At 46.6% G+C, this 22477-nt stretch overlaps 1 protein-coding gene across 1 annotated transcript; it reads right to left on the minus strand.

The window, feature by feature from the left end:
• Nucleotides 1-343: 343 nt before the first annotated feature.
• THBS3 (thrombospondin 3) lies at nt 344-22477 on the minus strand. The gene is made up of 23 exons (XM_070951570.1): nt 22392-22477; nt 19798-20004; nt 18485-18741; nt 18142-18244; nt 17170-17196; nt 16881-16963; nt 15503-15554; nt 14264-14412; nt 13257-13397; nt 12287-12364; nt 11664-11816; nt 10655-10765; nt 9837-9944; nt 8911-9070; nt 7288-7406; nt 7091-7143; nt 6281-6474; nt 5902-6080; nt 5730-5778; nt 4888-5084; nt 4501-4673; nt 1689-1828; nt 344-723 (listed from the first exon to the last, which is right to left on the minus strand). Exons 2-23 carry the CDS (start codon nt 19967-19969, stop codon nt 668-670), a joined length of 2754 nt encoding a protein of 917 aa, XP_070807671.1. The 5' UTR covers nt 19970-20004; nt 22392-22477; the 3' UTR covers nt 344-667.

Genomic DNA, 22477 nt, shown 5'->3' on the forward strand with positions numbered 1-22477 from the left:
ATGTCTTCGGACAGCGCTGGCTCTTCGGCTTTGAAACGGAGATGAGCAGCGCCCCCTAGAGTCAGGAACGACTAGCACATATGTGCGTGGGGAACCTTTACCTTAAGGTTAGAAATTTGGGGGTCTTGCGAAGAAGACCGCACCCCTCGCCCCTTAAAAACCACCAGTTTGGGAAAGACATCTCGAAATCCCAACTTCTATTCGACGTGGCCGCCCCAAAGCCATTTTTTAACTTCTCCTATTAAAAAATTCATTTATTTTACGAGTCCCCAAAATACGACACGGTACAGATATTTTTTTTTAAAAAAAAGAAAAAGATTTTACGGCTGGAGGGAAGGATGGCTGTTGCCGCTAAGAAGAAGAAGAAAAGACTGCCACTTGTCAGAAATGGTGCTCGAGCGGGGTTGGACTAGATCCCTTCCAACTCTTGTTAATCTTGTTAACCCCAAATCGAATTTCTAAACAACCCCAAAGCTGTGTCGTGCGCTGCCTTTGGGACTTCTGCACCCTTTGCAATCACGCACAAAGCGCGGCTGATTTGAAGGTGTTTTTTTTTTTATTCAATCCAGCATAGAATTGAATGGCTCTCCAAACGGGTGGATCACTGAGGGTGAGAGATTCCGCCCCCCCCCCAAAATCCTTGGGGGGGGGCAACATTTCGTGTTTTTTAAGGTTGTTCTAGTAAAATCCGCCGGTACGGTTCGAAGTCGACGGGGACCGTATCTAGAAAGAGAGAGAAAAATGGAGTAATTTTGATGATGGAGGCAGAAAATAGAATAGAATAGAGCCGGGAGGGACCTTGGAGGTCTTCTAGTCCAACCCCCAAGCAGAACCTCTAACATTTCAGATAAGGGACTGTCCAGGGTCTTTCTTAAAAACCTCCAGTGATGGGAGAGCCCACAACTTCCGGTGGCAAGCTGTTCCACTGGTTAATTGTGGACGTTATACAGGTACTTCTCGATTTACGGCCGCAACGGAGACCCAAATGTCTGTGGCTGAGCGGGGCCACAGGGAGTTTGTTCAGGGAGTTCAGGGAGTTTGTTCAGGGGGAGTTTCGCCTCCGTTTTACGACCTTCCTGGACGCCGTTGTTAAATGAATCGCTCCCATCATTCACTGACGCGTTAAGTGAATTTGGCTTCCCCATTGACTTGGTTCGTTGGAAGGTCGCAAAAGGGAATCACGTAACCCCGCCGGGACGCTGCAATTGTCATAAATGCGAACCGGTTGCCAAGCCTCTGGAGTTCGGTCACGTGACCCTGGGGAATGTTGCAATGGTCGTTAAGTGTGAAATATGGTCATAAGTCACTTTCACTGGTGTTGTTGTCATTTTGAACGGTTACTAAATGAATGAGGGGCACCTGTATCGTATTTTGGGATCTGTTGCCCCAAAGCCAGACGTGCCCATCCTATCTCTCACAGTTGCAGTGGAAGGAGCCTAGCATGCAAGGGCCGGAAGGGAACCTAGAGGTCATCCAGTCCAACCCTCTCCTGTGAGAGAAACCATTAACGTGACAGGATCCTACAACGGAAGAAGACGACTTGCAAGTTCACCCAGTCCCAACCGCGGCTCAAGAGAGGCTCTTGGAATTGAAAAGGGCCGGAAGGGACCCGCGAGGTCATCTAGCCCACCCACCCACCCCCCACTGGAAGGTCTCCAAACCCGGCTGATTCGCGCCGAACTGCTCACCGTTGCACCGATATTGCAGGTTGGACCAAATGATGTTCTCTTGAGAAAAACAGAAGACGCCCAGGCGCCCTCCCCGCATCGTGGTGTCGATGACCACCCCGGAGTCGGCTACAAGCTGGGGTCCTTCGTAGAGCAGCACCCTGGGAAGGGGGTTGAAGGAGGTGAGAGAGCGGGGGGGGGGGGAACGGGGGACGGACAGAAGCAGAAACGGGAAGGAAGGCAATGCTTAGGATGCTTCTGTCGAGCGCCCGATGCAGAAGGAACAACACTTAGCCATCAATTGGGGTTTGGGGATGCAGAAGAAACATTTAGCCATCAATTGGGGTTTGGGAGAGGCAGAAGAAACATTTAGTCATTAATTGGGGCTTTCTGGATGTAGAACAAACCATTAGCCATCAATTGGGGTTTGGGGGATGCAGAAGGAACATTTAGTCATTAATTGGGGTTTTCTGGATGCAGAATAAACCATTAGCCATCAATTGGGGTTTGGGGGATGCAGAAGGAACATTTAGCGATCAATTGGGGTTTGGGGATGCAGAAGAAACATTTAGCCATTAATTGGGGTTTTCTGGATGCAGAATAAACCATTAGCCATCAATTGGGGTTTGGGGGATGCAGAAGAAACATTTAGCCATTAATTGGGGTTTTCTGGATGCAGAATAAACCATTAGCCTTCAATTGGGGTTTGGGGGATGCAGAAGGAACATTTAGACATCAATTGGGGTTTAGGGATGCAGAAGAAACATTTAGTCATTAATTGGGGTTTTCTGGATGCAGAATAAACCCTTAGCCATCAATTGAGGTTTGGGGGATGCAGAAGGAATGTTTGTCCATCAATTGAGGTTGGGGGGGGATACAGAAGAAACATTTAGCCATCAATTGTGGTTAGAAAACCACAAGGGTCTCGCCTGCTCTAGGGCACCAAACAAAAACCAACCAACCATTTTGAATCCAGCTACTAATTTCACTTCGAAATCAGGCCCAGGATCAATTTTAATTCCGTTTTATTTTGGAAAAAGGGGGCATCGAGAAGCATTCTGCAGGGCGCTTTCTCGAGGGGGGGGGGGCGTTGTCGGAACTTCAACACTCCTCTTCCTTCTCCCCTCCCTCCCTCCCTCTCTCTCTCTCTCTCCCCCACACGGGGAGGGGGTCCAAATTCCCAGCCCTGTTCATTCTTCCTTTTTTTCTCGTTTGCCTGCCCTGCTTTGACCTTTCTCGCATTGTCCGGCTTCGGAGCGCATTAGCGCATTCCCAGGCCGCATGGGATTGCTATGACAACTTAGACAATGCCTCGGGGGGCCCCTGTGGATGTGGGGCGGATTGGGAGGGGGGGGTTTGTGGGAAGAGAGCAAAGGGTGGGTGTGAGAACGAGAGACGGAGAGGCTCTCGTGCGCCACAAACACACACACAGACCAAAAAATTGTGGACGGTGGGACCAGCCTGGGTTTAAAGAGGGAACACAGCCCGGTTCGGTGCCAACTTGGAAGTGAAAACTCGGAAGTGGCTGGCGGGGATATCTTTGGGGGGGGTGCGGGGGGGGCGTCTCTGGCTTTCCGCTCCGCGCTTCTCAAACAAAAAAGTAAACTCGTTTTATGGCCTTTGTAAATTTTAATTGGGTTTGCTTGCCTCCGAATAAGACTTCGCCACGGATTGGGGGTTTTCTGGATGCAAAAGGAACGTTTAGGCATTAATTGGGGGGTTTTTTTGGGATACAGAAGGAACATTTAGTTATGAATTGGGGTTTCCTGGATGCAAAAGGAACGTTTAATCATGAATTGGGGTTTTCTGGATGCATAAGAAAGATTTAACCATGAATTGGGGTTTTCTGGATGCAAAAGATACATTTAACCATGAATTGGGGTCTTCTGGATGCATAAGAAACATTTAACCATGAATTGGGGTTTTCTGGATGCAAAAGATACATTTAACCATGAATTGGGGTTTTCTGGATGCAAAAGGAACATTTAATCATGAATTGGGGTTTTCTGGATGCATAAGAAACATTTAACCATGAATTGGGGTTTTCTGGATGCAAAAGATACATTTAACCATGAATTGGGGTTTTCTGGATGCGAAAGATACATTTAACCATGAATTGGGGTTTTCTGGATGCATAAGAAAGATTTAACCATGAATTGGGGCTTTCTGGATGCAAAAGATACATTTAACCATGAATTGGGGTTTTCTGGATGCATAAGAAAGATTTAACCATGAATGGGGGTTTTCTGGATGCAAAAGGAACATTTGGCTACGAATTGGGGGTTCCCTTTATTCCTTTTTTCCTCCAATTTAGCTGTGAATTGGGCGTTTTCTGGATGGAAAAGGAATGTTTGTCCCTGAATTGGGGTTTTGAGGATGCTGAAGAAACATTTAACTATGAATAGGGGTTTTCTGGATGGAAAAGGAATGCTTGGCCATGAATTGGGTTTTTCTGGATGCGTAAGAAACATTTAACCATGAATTGGGGTTTTGAGGATGCGTAAGAAACATTTAACCATGAATTGGGGTTTTCTGAATGCAAAAGAAACATTTAACCATGAATTGGGGTTTTCTGAATGCAAAAGAAACATTTAACCATGAATTGGGGTTTTCTGGATGCAGAAGAAACATTTAACCATGAATTGGAGTTTTCTGGAGGGAGAAGGAATGTTTGGCCATTAAGTGGGCTTGGAAAACTCCATTAGACTCACCTGTGCTGGACACTAAACGAAAACCATGCTTTTGTTCTGTTTTTTTGGGGGGGAATATTGCTGCGTGCAGTCTGGCTGCTGTAGAGTGAGGAACTGCAAATTAAAACCAGAATTATTCTCACCGGATGTACCCCACTTGGGGTCTGTGCAAGAGACGCCAACGATACGAGGTTTTATCCTTCCACCCCACGTTGCGAGGGTCCTTCCACAGCAGCTTGACGTGGCCTGGCGTGTGGCCCGTGTGCCACAAGGCATTGCGCAGATATTCACCGGGCCCCGTTTCCGATTTTACCGCCTGGCGGGACGAGAAAAACCAACAATATTTGCATTCGAAGGATCGATTTAGCCGAGAGAAAAACACATTATTTTTTTTCTTCCCCATCTTTCCAACTTTTGCAGATTTAGGATGCGTAAATTCAACGTGACGTATGATCCTTTTTCACACTTACGATCGTTGCCGCATCCCCCGGTCATGTGATCATACTTATGACGGTCACAGTGTCGCTCACCTTGAGCTGCAGGCTGGGCTCAGCCACGGCCCGGAAAGGCGTGGCCTGCCAGTAGGTCTGTTCGGTTTGTTTCCACATGACCACGTAAAAACTGGCGCTGTCTTGGTAGGCGAAGATAAAGCCGGCGTAATCGTCATCGGTCACGGTGTTGACGTGGAAAGTGCCTTCAAAATCCACCCCGTTGAATGCCGTGTATCCTGCCCCACGGAGTCAGGAGTAAGGTTAAGGGGGTCGGGAATGAAAGGGGGGTAAACATTCAGTGGGGGGGGTCAGGAACCAAAGAGAAGAGCTGGAATCGTTAGTTACTTTCACTTTCGGTTTCACAATTGGCCAAGGAATGTGTTTTAGGCAGTCCTCGTTTAGTGACAGTTGGGACCCAAGGGTCAGGAATGAAAGGGAGGAGCTGGAATCATTATTTACTTTCACTTTCACAATTGGCCAAGGAATGCATTATTGGAGGTCCTCATTTAGTGACAATTCGGACCAGGGGTCAGGAGTGAAAGAGATGAGCTGGAATTGTTATTTACTTTCACTTTCGCAATCAACAAGGGATGCATTACAGGCTGTCCTCATTTAGTGGCAATTGGGACCAGCAATCTGGCCGTTATTTGCCCAAATATTTTACTATTCACTATTCAAACCACAACTGTGTGTGATTTTCCTTCTGTTTTATAGACCTGCAAAGGTCGACCGGTTGCAAAGTTACTCGTTCAGCGCCGTCGTAACTGCAAAACCGTCGCTATTTGCCAAATTGTCTTTTGTCAAATTGTCTAAGGACATTTTGGGGATCTAAACCATGAAAGCGCAATCCAAAACAAACAAGCTAACATCAGTCTGCTTACCTACAGCCAAGCCTGGATCGCTGTTCATGGTTTGGACAATTTCCATACCCTGAAAATAAAATTCAACGATTAGGAAGACATGTTTTAAGAGACTCTACAACTCTGTGGACATCTCAGCAACTTCAGAATGGGTTGCCCGATGAATGATCTTCCATTTTTCTTCTCCTTGTACCTGGTTAAGGACAACCCAGTTGGGGTCGATTTGAGCATCTCCCTCAGGGTCCAAGATGACCGTCTGGTAAGCCCGGAAGTCGGTCAACGTCACTTCTGAACTCTCCGGACACACGTCCATCGGATCGGCCACCGTATCGTTGTCGAAATCCTCCTCGCAGGCGTCTCCCACGCCGTTGCCTACACAGATCCATAAAACACGGGTGAACTCATTCGCCAAAAGTGTCACTCAGGTAAACTCGGCCCGAACAAAGAAACGAAGATGGCGAGTTCTCTCCCAGTTACCCGTTTATTTAGGTAAAGGTAAAGGTTCCCCTCGTGCTAGTCGTTCCCGACTCTAGGGAGCGGTGCTCATCTCTGTTTCCCACAAAGACAGTTACCGTCAACGTCTTTCTGGTTGGGATTAGCAATCAGGCGGCAGTTGTCAGGGCCAGGAGGCAGGTAGTCGGGGATCCCGTCGTTATCATCGTCGTTATCACAGTCATCGCCTTGCCCGTCGTTATCTGAATCCAGCTGCGAGCTATTAGGAATTTCCGCACAATTGTCTTTGGAGTCTTGGTGACCATCGCCGTCTCTGGCGGAGACAAGGGGGAAGTGGCGTGAGTTCAACAAGCCTCCTCCACCCAGTTTTAAAATATTTTAATATATATATATATAGAGAGATAGTCCTTGACTTATGACCATGATTGATTTCACTATGTTAGTAACTTAACAACAGCGATTCACCAAACAACTGTGGCAAGAATGGTTGTAAAATGGGAGTGGGGGAAACTCACTTAACCAATGTGCCACAGAAATTTTGGGTTCAATTGCGGTTACACCTGTATACCTAAAACAGCGGTATTTTTATGACCTCTGTCATAAGAGCAGTCTGGTGTCCTGCAGAGGTTTAGGACTACAAATCCCATGCGCCTTGATGAAGACTTGAGAGCATTCATCCTCTCTCCATTTAACTTTTTCCTCACCAAGTTCCTTTCCAATGTTTCCAAGCCACAATGTTTGGTCGTCCATCCTTTCTGATAACGTTGTGTTTCCAGTCAAATGCTGGTTTATAGGCCGTCAAAACCTTGACACAACCCACCCACCTCGAACCTAGTTTTATCATAGCTTGTCATCTGGAAGGGAGAGAGTCTCTTTTTAAAATGGGATTTGCATTTTTTTTCAAGCTTCGGAATTTGGTTTGTTGTTACCTGTCCTCATTCGTGTCGCAAGCGTCTCCCACCAGATCACTGTCCATGTCTGTCTGAAAGAGACCGGGATGTCAGGTGAACAAGCATGGTGTAGCATTTGGGAGAGGGCCGGCATTTGAGGATCCCCAGGTTTCATGGAATTTTACAACACCCCAAATTCCCCCCAATTCGTTTCGTAACTTCCTGGAGGATCAAACCTGAGTTGGATTGCTGAGTTCTGGACAGCTGTCGCAAGCGTCCCCAACGCCATCTTCATCACGGTCAGTCTGCAGTGGGTTGGGTACCTTCGGACAATTGTCCAGCCCGTTGGGAATCCCTAGAGACGGAAAACAAAAGTTAGCAAAGCTTCTTCCTCTTCGGTTTCCCAGTGTCCGAGTCTTTTTCGACATCGTTTTCCTTGCTCATAGCAAACTCTACACGTGTACTTTGCTTCCATGAAAATTTACAAATCGAAGCTTTCGAATTTTCCCGCAAGGAAAGTACATTTTTCCAGCCTAGTACACCACCCAGAGTCTGTTGGGTTGGTCAACTGAATCAATCAACCAGTCAAGTGTCAGCACTCCAAGCTGCAATCATTCCAGCGCTGACATAAGAAGGAGAAGGTGGGGGCATCTGGCAAGAGGACGTTTGACTTTTCACCTACTTATTTTCCCTGGAGATACTATCCCCTAGGAGATGGGTTGGGAGGGGGGAAATTCCTTTGAGCTGAAGTAGTAGACAGCAGCAGAGTGACTTGGAAGATGGCCAATGAGACGTAGAGCAGTGAGAAAAGGAAGGGGAGGGTTTGGACCAGGAGGTCAGTGTTGGCTGCAGCTGAATCGGAGTTCCAATGGTCGTGCTTAATAAATGAAAGGTTTTGATCAAGGACTATTTGTTTGAAATGCAATTTATTTGAGACGACACCGAATCCTGACATCAAGTTTATTTGGGTGCACCCCTTGACTTAAACCATTCATTTAGTGACCAATGTTACAATGGCACTGAAAAAAAGTGACTTTGGAGAAGTACTAGGGGCTCCCTGGTGCTCTCCGAGTTTGGTGGTTTCCTTGAAAATGTTTCTTTGCCCAACTAAGTAACATCATCAGTGCTAGTAGGGAGTGGGGTTTCTGGTGACGGCGGCAGAGGAGGAAGAGGAGAACTGTGGGATCGTTGGTGTTCTCTGAGCATGTGTCGAACCCCAGTCCGGAGCTCGACATTCCTGTGGGGGAGCGGGCAGAGCAGCTGGCGACTCCGCTCGGGACCGAAGGATGACGGACTAGGCGGCTGGTGATAGGTGGGCAATCACACAGAAGCTTCCGGTTCCCGGTGGTGCATGGGTGACGGCAGAGAACATCACGGCGGCCCGACACTTGTCAGGGAAGCTGCGCCAGGCGGGCCATTTGAAAATGATGTCGAACGCCAAACACCACTGAACAGCTGAGAGGGGGAGGATGGTGGGAGCACCGGATGGTGGTTAGCTAAGGGCCTTAAAAGGTGCTGGGAGGCGGAAGCTTCCAGCGCTGACTTTGTACTACACGTAGTTGCTTGGCGTGTGCTGAGGTCTGGGCTTATGGTAGCAATAAAGCTCTGTTTATTTGGCTGAAAACCGTTCTGGCTTTTTGTGTGTCACACGGCCTGGCCTAGACCGGCCGAAAGCATGTTTATTTCCTTGTAGACATTTCATGACCAGACTAGATAATGTCATCAGTACTAGGAGAAGGAGGGATTTGTGTCTCAACCAAGCTCAGAGAGCACCAAAGACCCCCTCAACGGAAGATTAAATCCTTGGATGGCTACAGGATCAACCCTTCCCTCGAGCTGTTGGACGTCGATGGTCTTACCATCCCCATCAATGTCGTTGTCGCACGCATCCCCTTCCCCGTTGTGGTCGGTGTCCTTTTGATCGTTGTTCGGAACATTGGGGCAATTGTCACAAGCATCCCCGAACGAATCGGTATCCGAGTTTTGCTGGTCTTTGTTGGGGAGGAGACGACAATTATCCTGTGTAGAATAAGACAGGGGTGCGTGTCTCACAGTCTCATTTAACGTCGGCCGTTGTATCATTCCTGGATTTTGCCCTCTTGAAATCAGAGGAACTTGACAATGCTTGTGAGTGATGGCTGCTTTGCAGATGGTGGGCTGGCCAGGATGGGGTAGGCCAGGATTCTCCAACTTTGGCTTACTTTAAGACTTGTGGACTTCAACTCCCAGAATTCCCGTCAGCCATGGTGGTGGTGGAATTCTGGGAGTTGAAGTCCACAGGACTTAAAGTTGGCAAGGCTGGAAACCAGGTTGGGGAATTCTGGGAGTTGAAGTCCATAAGTCTTAAAATGCCAAGGTTGGAGACTTGCCTGAGGAATTCTGGGAGTTGAAGTCCACAGAACTTAAAGCTACCAAGGTTGGAGACCTGGTTGGGGAATTCTGGGAGTTGAAGTCCGTAAGTCTTAAAGTTGACAAAGATAGAGACCCTTAGGATACACCGAACTCTATTTCCCAGAAGGCAAAGGGGCAATTCTACCCTACACCGTACGTGCCTTAAAACCAATCAATGCCCCAAATCCTTTACCTTGTGTGCCAAAAATCAGGGGAACATCTTTCCAACACCCCCACCCCACAAATCCGCAGTCCCCCAACCCATTTTATTTTCTATGGGGGTCTGAGAAGCCTAAAAACTTCCAGCCAGGTCTCTGTGGATGAGGTGGGGCTGGCTTGACAGCTGCCCATCCAGTACATGGGGTTGCTCTCGGACGCTGAATTTTGGCGTTACCTCCACATTCTTGATCCCGTCACCGTCGGCGTCATCATCGCACTGATCACCAATGCCGTCATTATCTGCATCTTCCTGTCCTGAGTTAGGGGTCAACCGGCAGTTGTCCTAAAAAAAGAAAAAAATACGGGACAAAATATTAACCAGCCTTTGAAGTATATTGTTTAAAATAACAGAATAATAAGCGTAGAGGCGTTATCCAAGGTGCTGAAATCAATGAATCAGAATAGAGCTGGGAGGGACCTCGGAGGTCTTGTAGTCCAGCCTTCTGCTCAAGCAGGAAACCATTTCAGACAAAATCGCTGTCTTTTAATTCTTAAAAACCTCCCATGATTGAAGCATCCACAACTTCTGGAGGCAAGTCTAAATTGTTCTAATTATCAGGAAATTCCTCCTTAGTTCTAGCTTGCTTCTCTCCTTGATTTAGTTTCCATCCGTTGCTTCTTGTTTTAAGGTAAACGTAAAGGTTTCCCTCGCACATATGTGCTACTCATTCCTGACTCTAGAGGGCGGTGCTCATCTCCGTTTCAAAGCCGAAGAGCCAGCGCTGTCCGAAGACGTCTCCGTGGTCATGCGGCCGGCATGACTCGACGCCAAAGGCGCATGGAACGCTGTTCCCTTCCCACCAAAGGTGGTACCTATTTTTCTACTTGCATTTTTTTTTTACGTGCTTTCGAACTGCTAGGTTGGCAGAAGCTGGGACAAGTCACGGGAGCTCCCCCCGTTACGCAGCACTAGGGACTCGAACCGCTGAACTGCCGACCTTTCGATCGACAAGCTCAGCGTCTTAGCCACTGAGCCACCGTTTCCTGTTTTACCTGTGAACAATGTTTGTGATTGTCGATGCAGGGCAACGGCTCGTCCGGATAACCGTCGATGTCGGTGTCTCGCCCGCACACATTTCCATTGCCGGCCCAACCCACGTTGCACTAGTCGCAAAGAAGGATGATGTAAATTATTATTGTTATTATATTATTATATGTTTAATATTATGGTGATGAATACTAAAACAAATACTGTATATGGATTATGACTGTTTAAAAATAACCGTAGCCAGATCACACACTGTTTGATGGGAATTGAATGTTATATAAATAAAACAAATAAAACATGAAAAAAGAAAGAAAGAAATCGCAAAATCGTTTTATTAAGGAGGCCGATTGAAATCACCAAATGTTTTTTTTTTTTAATTAAGGATGAAGGTTGGAATCACAAAACGATTTTTTTTATTAAGGATGACGATTACAATCGCAAAGTGATTTTTATTCAGGGTGCTGATTGAAATCACAAAATGATTTTTATTCAGGGTGCTGATTGAAATCACAAAATGATTTTTATTCAGGGTGCTGATTGAAATAAAAAATGATTTTTATTAAGGGTGCCGAATGAAATCACAAAATGATTTTTATTCAGGGTGCAAATTGAAATCACAAAACGATTTTTATTAAGGAGGGCGACTGAAATCACAAAATGGTTGTATTAAGGATGCAGAGTGGAATCACAAAATGATTTTTTTTTATTAAGGATGACGATTAAAATTGCAAAATGATTTTTTATTCAGGGTGCCGATTGAAATAAAACATGATTTTTATTCAGGGTGCCAATTGAAATCACAAAACGATTTTTTATTCAGGAGGCTGATTGAAATCACACAACGATTTTCCTCGGGAAAGGCCGCACATGCGGAAGGAATACATCATCTCCTCCTACCCTCCAAAGGGCTCGAAAACAGAGCCTCCATCGTTAAGAGCAGTCTACCTTCCCCTCCCACCTAGCCACCGGCCTCTTCCACACCCGAACCTCAGGAAAGAATACGAGAATTCTTACCGAACAAGAAACATCACCGTTGCGTTCGAAGAGGCAGTATCCGTTGACGTCACAAGGATTGTGACTCGGACTTTCACACGCCTTCTGGGGGGTACAGTTGCCGGGCTCCTTCTCCACAAAACCGGATTTACACGGCCCACATTTGAAAGACCCCTAAGGGGGAAAAAGGGGGTGAGTGGGGGGGAGTCACAGGAGCTCACCCCGTTACGCAGCACTAGGGATTCGAACCGCTGAACTGCCGACCTTTCGATCGACAAGCTCAGCATCTTACCCACTGAGCCACTGCGTCCCTCTATTCTTATGTATATGTAAAAAGACCCAGACAATACACCATTTACTGAATCTTTATGTATATTAAATAAAAAATATTTTAAAAAAGAAAAAAACACAAGGGCCCTGCATTTAAATCTAGCTGATTCCGATGTTTACACGGAGACTTTGATTCTCATTTTAGATTTGGTACGAGCCGTTTGAAATGGGATTTTCCAATGTTTTTTTCCTGCATGGAATTGAATATTATCAGACTGGGGTCGAAATTGGAATTGTGTGGAATTTTCTTCCTTCCTGGACCCACACATTTTTTGTAAGCTCCCTTCCTGCTTTTTCTGGACGGAGCTACTCACCACCGTGTTGGTGCAAATCGCATTGGGGTCACAACCTCCGTTGTTCCCGTCGTTGCATTCATCGACGTCCGTGCAAATCTGGGGTAAACAGAAATCAGTTAGTCAAGTTAGCCTTGGTGCGGACAACGCAAGCAATCCTCGTGTTACGACGACACTGTGTTCCCCTTTTGCAATCTCCTGACAAAAAAAGTCCAGGGGGAAGCTGAACTCATTTAACAACTGTGTGACTAACTTCAAAGTTAACAACAGCAGTGGAAAAAGTGACCTATGACCGGTTTTCACACTTATGACAGTTGCAGCAGCCCAGGGGTGAAATCTACTTACCTTCCTTACCGGTTCGGAAGTGCATGGGCCTTCTGAGCATGCGCAGAAGGTAAAAAAAATTACTTCATGACACCCGGGCAGCGATCGCTACCGGATCGCCGAACCACAGGGAAAAATCGCTACCGGATCGGGCGATCCGATCCGATCCAGGAGCATTTCACCCCTGCAGCATCCCCATCGTCAGTTGATGAAAATTTAGTTGCTTGGAAACTGACTTGTACTTATGACAGTTGCAGGGTTCCCAGCCTGGGATCAGGTGATTCCGACAAGCAAAGTCAATGGGGGGAAAGCCAGTTTCGTTTAACGACCGTGTTACGGACTTAACAACGGCAGCGATGCGCTTAACAACGGTGGCAAGAAAAGTCGTAAAATGGGGCAAAGCCCCCTTAACCAATGTCTCACTCGGGCACAGCCTTCAGTTTTGTGGTCATTAAGTTGAGGATTGATTTACCTGTGTAAGACCGAGAACAAAATAAAATAGACAGAAAAACCAGAAAGATTTCAAGCTGCTGTTATTCTACCTTACAGAAAAGGAACGTTCTGGAATTTCCACGGCTTCTTTTTTTTTTTTAATCTGTCCTACCTCAAAGGGCTGTGTTTTGAGTCGGAATAGGAAAAAACACAAGGTGGAATTTAAGTTACTCACTTGTTTGCTGGCTTTGGCGTAATCGGCCCCAACTCCTGTGACGAGATTTCCTTTGTAGCCGGGCGGACATGGCTCGCAACGAAACCCGGGCGCGATGTTGAGGCACTTGGAGCCGGCAAAACACGGGTTCGCAAACAAACACTGCAATCAGGTCAAAAACATTAAAAAAGAATGAGGTGTACCTATCTACATGTACTTTAATATACTGTTCTGCCAGCGGATCTGGTAGCAGATTCGGACAGTGAAGAGGTTGGGGAGGAACCTGGGCCAGTCCTGGAGTCTGGGGAAGGCTCTGCGTCAGAGGCAGAGAGGGGGCCAGGGCCGCCTTGACAGTTGTCAGCTGCCTTCGGAGTCAGACATCAGTGAGGGAGAAGAACAGCTGGAGCCTGTTCCTAGTGTATGCATGCACAGAGTTGCCAGACGAAAGGAATGGCTAAAGAACAAGGGTCAACTCAGGAGTAAGGCCACAGGTGGACAGTGAATGGCCCCTCCCAGAGGGAATAAAAGAGGAGCGAAAGGGGAGTGGAGTTTGCAGGAGGCAATTAGTTCGCTTAATTGGTTCGTGACTCTCTGAGACTCCTTGACAAGTTTTGAAGATATCGGGCCTGGCAGCTCTCCAAGCCAGATAAAGGCCTGTGACTGGAAATTCACCCTTGAAAGACTTTGCTGAATATGAATGAGAGGAATTCACAGTCACTTCATAAAAAGGGTTATTTTTGTCGGGACCAGGAGTCCGCTTCGTGGTTTGGGAATGCCTAAGTCAGAACATATACGTAGTATTGCAATTGGCAGAATTGTAGAATGGCGCTTTGCAAAATTAACGGCGTTGAGTAGAGGCAATGGATTATAGAAGTTTAGAAGAGATCGGAAACCGTTTGTGGACTTTCTGCGCGTTCAATTTATATATAACAACAGGATGGTTTCCCCCGGATGGTGCGAAGATTTGTTTTCATCTGAAATCAAAAGAGATTTTGAGACCGAATCATAGGAGCCAAAAATCTTTTTACCTCGTTGATATCAGCGCAATGGGTGCCGTTGCCTTCAAAACCAGGAGGACAGGGCCCACAACGGTACCCCGGATATTCGTAGGTCTCCATGCAGTCAACTCTGGGGAAACATGGGTTCGGGTTGCAACGGGACCGGTGTTCGTGAAACCCTAATGGAAGGAAGGTTTCAATTTGTCACAGGTTGGAATAATAACCCGAACGGTAAGAGACAACGATCTGACAAGGTTCTAGTTATCAAAAAGCCACGGATTCCCAAGCTTTTTCCTTTATAGGTAGTCCTCGACTTACGACCACAATTGAACTCAAAATCTCTCTTCCTAAAGCGAGACAATTGTTAAGTGAGCTTTCCTCCATTTTACAAACTTTCTTTGCCACGGTTGTTAAGCGAATCTGGCTCCCCCACTGACTTTACTCGTCAGAAAGACAAAAAATGTGACCCCTCCCCGGGACACTGTCATCATCATCATCATTTAACAACCCCATGAATTCTCTTGCGGGGTGGAGTCTGGGCAACTGAATGGAGCTAGCTGAGTGATTACTGGCCGGATGCCTTTCCTGTTGCCAGGGCGGAGTTTTGTTCAGCAGATAATATTCTCATTGTGCCCAAAGAGAGAAATATCTGCCTCTACCTAGGATTGAACTCACAGCCTCCTGATTGTGAGACGAGAGCTCCACCTCTAGGCCACCGCATCACTCCTACCCCGTCGGGACACTATGATTGTCATAAATAGGAGTCAGTTGTCAAGCGTTTGAATTTTGATCACGTGAGGTCAGGGACGCTACAACTGTCGTATCTGTGAAAAACGGTCCTAAGTCACTTTTTCCAGTGCTGTTCGGCCACTAAACGAACTGTTGTAAATCGAGGACTACTAGTATATGAAAAAAGCCGTTGACAGATAATCCCCACAAGAATAAAACTAATCTCCGAAGCCCTCTGTTAACCTGTCAGTTATTATATTTAACATGCAGAAAGTCGGTCACTAAACAGGCAGGACAGTCACTAAATGAACAGTTGCTAAATTAAGGATTATCTGCATTAACCATTCCTCAGAAAGTCTTATCAAACTTCAAGGGTTGGCCTTCCTTCCTTCGGCACCGTCGTCTATACGAACGGTCATTAAACGGACGGTTATAAGGGAGACGGAAAAATGAATGTTAAGGACATTTAATGTAGCAAGATCCACTTCTCCTCCGTGGTGGAAGACCGCCGTATCTTCTCACCCTCTCGGTCCAACTCACCACATACTTGGCATTCCATAATGGTGTTCCGTATTAAAGACATTTCCTTGACCTGGAAAGGAAAAATATAAATATATATATATACAGTATATATGTATATAATATATATATATATATATATCAAACCCTAATCCTCACTCATAAAAAATAATAGGGATTCTCACAAGCTGCTAGAGATGTCCAGAAAGGAAGATGCTGGTTTGCGCTAAGCCCCCATTTAACCAGAATTTGGATACTAGCTGATAACCCGATGTTGCCCAGGTATACCAGAGGGAGCCCCCTTGTGGAGTACCGTGAAACCGTTACCATGGCAACTCTACTGTGCTGTACAGTAGAAGCCATTTTAAGGCACAACAGGCTGTATCTTAACAGAACTTGAATCCAAAATGCACACTATCGCTGTCAAAAGTACTGTGATTTGACACTATAGATATAATTCATTCCTTTTCATTTCAGCGGCCCAGGCATTCCAGAGTTATGCTGGAACACACACAGAGACACACACACACACACCGAGGGGTGTTAGGGGTGTCTTACCCCCACAGTATTTCTTTCCAGAGAGTAACTCATCTGTGTACCAAATTTGGTTGAAATTGCTCAAGGCATTTCAGAGTTATGCTGGAACATACACACATACACAGAGAGCCCCAAACAAACAGTCACATAGTCCAATCATGGTGCAGTCTAGTTGCTTGGTAACATCGCTCCTCCTCTCTCCGACCAGGTGCGAGAATGTCCTTGGTTCCCAGGGGAAAGTATTTTGTTTTGGCTACAAAACCCCAGCTATCTCTATTCCCTCCTCCCTAGCCCTCATCTCCATTGTGGCAACACCGAAGCCTCAAAGATGGCCTCAGTCAGGCCAGCTTCAGAGTTGACACCCTGACTTACAACCGTTCCACTTAGTGACCGTTCGAAGGGACAACGGCCCTGAAAATAAAAAAGGGACTTAGGACCGTTTCTCACAACCGTTGCAGCGTCTCCGTGGTCACGTGATCAAAATTCAGAGGCTGGCCAGCTGGTTCATATTTATGACGGTCGCAGTGTCCCTGTGTGTGTGTGTGTGTGTGTGTGTGTGTGTGTGTGTGTGTGTGTGAGAGAGAGAGAGAGAGAGAGAGAGAGAGAGAGAGAGAGAGAGAGATGTGATCCTCTTTTGCGACCTGCTGACGAGCCGAGTCAACGGGGAAGACAGATTCGCTTAACAACCAGGTTCCTAACTTAACAACGGCGGCCATTCACTTAACGCCTGGGGCAAGGAAGGTCGTAAAAAGGGCAAAACCGACTTCAGAAGCGTCTTGCTTAATAGCAGACCTTTGGGGCTCGTTTTGTGGTCGTAAGTCAAGGGCCCCTTGTGTCATTCTTCTTAACCCTCCGATTGTACCTGATCTCTCACGTCCTCTTGGAGTTCCATCAGAATTTGGTTGAAAAGCGTCAGTTGCCGAACAAGAGCCTTGGTCTGCTCACCTGTCACACAAGGTGCAACAAAAAACAACAACCACCCCTTGTTAATTCTGCTTTTCGACCACGTTCTTACCTAGCTCAAGACCCCTTCTGTCTTACCACTTCCCCATAGCTCGGGGGTGGTGGTTTCCGCCATGCTAAACCCAGCACTCCAAAGTGCTCTCTGGGAGGAAGGAATTAAGCAACAGCCGGCTCTGATTTGAACTCACCAAAGAGAGAATTAATCACGTTGGATACTGAAAAAGAAAAAAAGAGAGAGACAGAGAGAGAGAGAAAGGGATGGAAGACGATAAAAAACATGAGAGCAAGTTTTCAAAGAATCAAAGAACTCGCCGAAAATCGGACCCCGTTAGAAGTCTGGGCCTCTACTCAGTTTTCTTTCTTTCTTTCTTTCTTTCTTTCTTTCTTTCTTTCTTTCTTTCTTTCTTTCTTCTTTCTTTCTTTTCTTCTTTTTCTTCCTTCCTTCCTTCCTCTTCCTTCCTTTTTTCTTTCTTTCTTTTCTTTCTCTCTCTCTCTCTCATCTATATCTCTATCTATCTATCTATCTATCTATCTATCTATCATCTATCTATCTACTTAGCATATGGCATCTACAGAGGTCATTCGATCACTGAAAAAGATGTTGCAACTCTGGGAAGAGTGCAGAGAAGAGCAACAAAGATTATTAGAGGACTGGAGGATAAAACATACGAAGAACGGTGGCAGGAATTGGGGATGTGTAGTTTCATGAAAAGAAGGAGTAGCGATGACATGATAGCAGCCTTCCAATATTTGAGGGGCTCCCCCAAATAGGAGGGGGTCCACCTATTCCCCCAAACCCCCGAAGGCAGGACAAGAAGCAATGGCTGGAAACTCATCAAGGAGAGAAGCAACCTGGAATTAAGGAGAAACTTCCTAACAGTTAGGACAATTCATCAGTGGAACTACTTGCCACCAGAAGTTGTGGGTACTCCATCACTGGAGGTTTTAAAGAAAAGACTGAACAACCACTTGTCTGAAATGGGATAGGATCTCCTACTTAAACAGGGGGTTGGACTAGAAGACCTCCAAAGTCCCTTCCAGCTCTATTCTGATTGATTGATTGACTGATTGATTGATTGATTGATTGAAAACTAAGTGCCCTGCTGGTTTTTGAAAATCCTACCCCAAGGAGGGACTCTTTTTTTTGGATTGACCCTTACCCGTGTTCTGCATGGATTCGTCCTCTTGAAACGGACATTCGCTCAAGGCTCCCACGCGGCTGAGGGACCCTCCGAGGATCAGTTTGAGCGATTCCAGAGACCCCTAAAATATCAGGAGAGGAAGGACAGCCATCGGTGGAAAGACACCTATCCTGCTTGTGCTTTTCCCCACCGCCTGCACGCTTGATTAGGGGAAAAAAAAAATCCGGGTAAAATAGAAGTTTCCTCTAAAAAGAACTGGATTTTCACCGCGGAGATGTTGAACTTATCCTTTTTTTCCCCCTGCCTGGATTTATACGCTCGACTGCACCGAATGTGGTAAGAGGATAGGGTGTGTTCTCACCTGCATCCGAAGATACGTTTTCTGTCCAGTTCTCACTTCGACGGCTTCGGGTTTTTCCTGGTCAATCGATGCCATTTCGGGCAGCCCCGTATGAGAGTCCAGCAGCTTGCAATCCACATACAGCTCCAAGGACAGGCTGCTGGCCTTCAGGCCGCTGACCCGCAGGAGAAGCGTGTGGCTACGTCCATCCGACAGGTTGGAATTCTGCAGGTTGACCGAGTGGAGTTTCCCATCGGCACGTAAGTATCGGATGAGAACTGTGCGCAGGGAGAGAGAGGAGACTGGATTGCAGGTGGGAATTCTCTCCCACTTTTCGGTGCATTTCCTTTGAAGTGGCCCCTTTCCGTTATTACAGGTAGTCCTCGACTTACAACCGTTCATTTAGTGACCAAAGTGACGATGGCACTGAAAAAAGAGACTTAGGAACATTTTTCACATTTACGACAGTTGGAACATCCCTGTGGTCACGGGATCAAAATTTAGACACTTGGCAACTGATTTATGATGGTTGCGGGGGGTCACCTGATCCCTTTTGTGACCTTCGGACGAGCCAAGTCAATGGGGAAGCCAGATTCACTTAACGACCGTGGGGCTAAGTTAAGAGTGGCAGGGATTCGCTTAACAGCTGTGGCAAGAACGGTCATAAAAGGGGGAAAGACTCCCTTAACCAAATGTTTCGCTTAGCCACAGAAATCATGGGCTCAATGGTGGTCATAAGACGAGGACTACTTTGTTGAGCCATAGAAATTGGGGGCTCAACTGTGGTCATAAGTCAAGGACTATTAATTTGATTGATAGGGCGGCCCTGTCTTTTACTGTCTCAAAGCACATAAACCAATAAAGGAGTAAAACAGTAAAAAAATGAAAATCAAGATTTTAGTAAAGCCAATTGACTTCTTTTCTTCCTTCCTTCCTTCCCTCCTTTCTTTCTTTCCTTCCTTCTTTCTCTCTTTTCCTTCCTTCCTTCCCTTTCTCCCCTCTCCCTTCCATTCTTCCATGTCTTTTTCTTCCTTCCTCCCTCCTCCCTTTCTTTTCTCCTCCTCTCATCCTTCCTTTCTCTTTCTTTCTGTCTTCCTTCCTTTCTTCCTCCCATCCTCGTTCCTCTTTTCTTTCTCTTCCTTTCATCCTTCCTTCCTTCCTATCTTCCTTTCCTTCAACTTTTTTTCTTTCCTTCATCTTTCCTTCTTTCTTTCCTTCCTTCCTTCCTTCCTTCCTTCCTTCCTTCCTTCCTTCCTTCCTTCCTTCTCTCTCTCTCTCTCTCTCTCTCTCTCTCTTTCTTTCTTTCTTTCTTTCTTTCTTTCTTTCTCACTCACCTTTATTCGTCTTGCCAACCACGGAGACTTCAAACCATCGGCTATTATCCTTCTTGTAGTAAAGACCAAAAAGGGCCCCACCTTGTTTGGGGGGCAGGTGAAAAGTCGATAAAAGATACATATCATGGACAGATAAAACCTCCGTCCGGATTTTGTTCGCAATGTTGGTCATATGTCGAGGTTCGGTGACGGTCAGGAGGTCAATGACTAGGGAAGGGAAAAAAAATAGGGGAGTCAGTTGCAAAGAGAGTCAAGTTTACATCCAGAGTTTTTGTGAAGAACAGAGTTGGAAAGGGAACCTAAGAGGTCATTTACACAACCCCCCGTCTGGAAGTCTTCCCACTGCCGTTCTTAAATTCTTAAATTTGACATCTTCCAAAGGAAAAAAGGTTGAATAGAGGATTAAAAAAAAATAAAAAAATTGGGACTCTCAATAGGCTAAATTTTGTGTTCTTTCTTTTTGGGGGCCTTGACATCACCAGAAAAACATTTTCTTGAATTATTTGAATGAAGGGCTTTTTTTAATTTCAGAGAGGAAAAAAAAAATCGATTTTTCAAGCCCAGCCTTGAAGTACCACAAAGGAAAGGAAAAACACCCTGGCTGAGGTTGGGCTTTAAGAAGCACGCTCTTGGAGAAAAATGGCCAAACGGGGCCTCTGAGGTTTTAAAAATATCCGTTTTTAAACGCTGGAAAACTCTGAAACCAGCTGGCTACGAACTGATACCAGCCCTGTCTGTTTCTCCTGCCAGAAGTTTTAACACCAGGTGCGGTTTCACCTTCTCCCACTAGGGGGAGCCCTCCATGAGCATCCTCTGAACTGGACATGAAAATTCATTTTTATTTTATTTATTTATTTTTATGGTTGGACATCTCTCTGCTACTTCACCAGAAAGGATCCAATAAAACTTAAGTTTTCGGCTTCCTGGGAAAATCATTATCGCTACCGTATTCAAATGCCACAAAAGCGGATTCCCCTTTCTTTTCCCGGGATCCCTGAATGTTAAAATATCGGCAGAGAAAGTTCAGGGTTAGGTTATAAAAGTGAAGAAAAAAAGGAGAAAGGAGAGGGAGGGAGGGAGGGATGGAGAAGGGAAGGAAGGAAGAAGGGAAGGAAAAGAGATGGAAGGAAGGAGAAAGAGAGAGGAAGGGGGAGAAAAAAGGAGGGAAGGAAAGGAGGAAGAAAAGGACATGGGAGAATGGAAGGGAAGGAAGGAAGAAGGGAAGGAAAAGAGATTGAAGGAAGGAAAAAGAGAGAGGAAAGGGGAGAAAAAAGGAGGGAAGGAAAGGAGGAAGAAAAAGACATAGGAGAATGGAAGGGAAGGAAGGAAGAAGGGTAGGAAAAGAGATGGAAGGAAGGAGAAAGAGAGAGGAAGGGGGAGAAAAAAGGAGGGAAGGAAAGGAGGAAGAAAAAGACATGGGAGAATGGAAGGGAAGGAAGGAAGAAGGGAGGGAAAGAGACAGAAGGAAGGAGAAAGAGAGAGGAAGGGGGTGGAAAAAAGAGGGAAGCAAGGAAAGGAAGGAAGAAAAAGACATGGAAGAATGGAAGGGAGAGTGGAGAAAGAGAAGGAAGGAAGGAAGGAAGGAATAGGGAGGGAGAGTGGGAAGGAAAGGAGAAGGGAAGAAAGGAAAGGAGAAAGAAAAATACAAGGAAGAATGGAAGAGAGAGAGGAGAAAGGGAAGGAAGGAAGGAAAAAGAGGGAGGGAAGAAGGAAGGAATAGGGAGGGAGGGTGGGACAGAAGGAAGAAGGGAAGGAAGGAAAGGAAGGAAGAAAAAGGCATGGAAGAATGGAAGGGAGAGTGGAGAAAGAGAAGGAAGGAAGGAATAAGCAGGGAGAGTGGGAAGGAAGGAAGAAGGGAAGCAAGGAAAGGAGGAAGAAAAAGACAAGGAAGAATGGAAGGGAGAGAGGAGAAAGGGAAGGAAGGAAGGAAAAGAGAGGGAGTGAAGGAAGGAATAGGGAGGGAGAGTGAGAAGGAAGAAGGGAAGAAAGGAAAGGAGGAAGGAAGAAAAAGACATGGAAGAATGGAAGGGAGAGAGGAGAAAGAAAGAAAGAAGGAAAGAAGGGAGGGAAGGAAGGAGGGAAAAAGATGGAAAAAAGGGAGGGAGGGAGGAGAAAGAAAGACGGAGAGAGGGAAGGAAAGAAGGGGGAAAAAAGGAGGAAAAAAGAAAGGAGGAGACAGATGGATTTTACAAACGCCCCGCGCTCAAGCTAAGCCTGCCTTTCGCTGGTTCAAGACCCCCCCCTTCCCCTTCCTCGACCTCCCCCTCCCCAATCCTTCCCTCCTCCCCCCCCCACGCTTGCAAAGAAACCCCCCCGCGGCAGCCTCAGTCTTTCCGCCTGCATGATGGGGGCAGCGGCTTCTGCCCACCCCCTACCCCTCCAACCGAGGGGTGGGGGTCTCTCGCCCCCCAGCCCACCCCCGATGGGGGAGAAAACTCTTCTTCTTTCTCCTCCTGGATCCTCAGCCGCCCCAACCGAGCCAAGCCGAGCCCGGGGGGCGGGGGGAAAGCATCATCATCTCCCACCCCCCCAATTCTTGCATTTGGGTGGGGGGTCCTGGCATTTGCAACCGGGCGCCCCCCGCTCTCCCTTACCTTGCAACTCGCGCCGGGCAGCCTCGCTGGCTGCGCCCCAAAGCAAGAGGAGGAGGAAGGCGGCGGGCAGGGGTCTCCTCCGGCGG

This window comes from Pituophis catenifer, unplaced genomic scaffold (genome assembly GCF_029215685.1).
Source record: "Pituophis catenifer annectens isolate HBS135680 unplaced genomic scaffold, rPitCat1.0.hap2 SCAF_10, whole genome shotgun sequence".
Taxonomy (NCBI): Eukaryota; Metazoa; Chordata; class Lepidosauria; order Squamata; family Colubridae; genus Pituophis; species Pituophis catenifer.

Bases quoted from the DNA above. Each gene is read 5' to 3' on its own strand.
- THBS3 (XM_070951570.1), bottom strand. From the start codon at position 19,969: ATGACCAACATTGCGAACAAAATCCGGACGGAGGTTTTATCTGTCCAT. The intron at 18,742-19,797 runs GTGAGTGAGAAA...CCCTGCGCACAG, and splicing joins GGTTGGCAAGACGAATAAAG to TTCTCATCCGATACTTACGT. The intron at 14,413-15,502 runs GTGAGTTGGACC...TCCTTCCATTAG, and splicing joins TATGGAATGCCAAGTATGTG to GGTTTCACGAACACCGGTCC.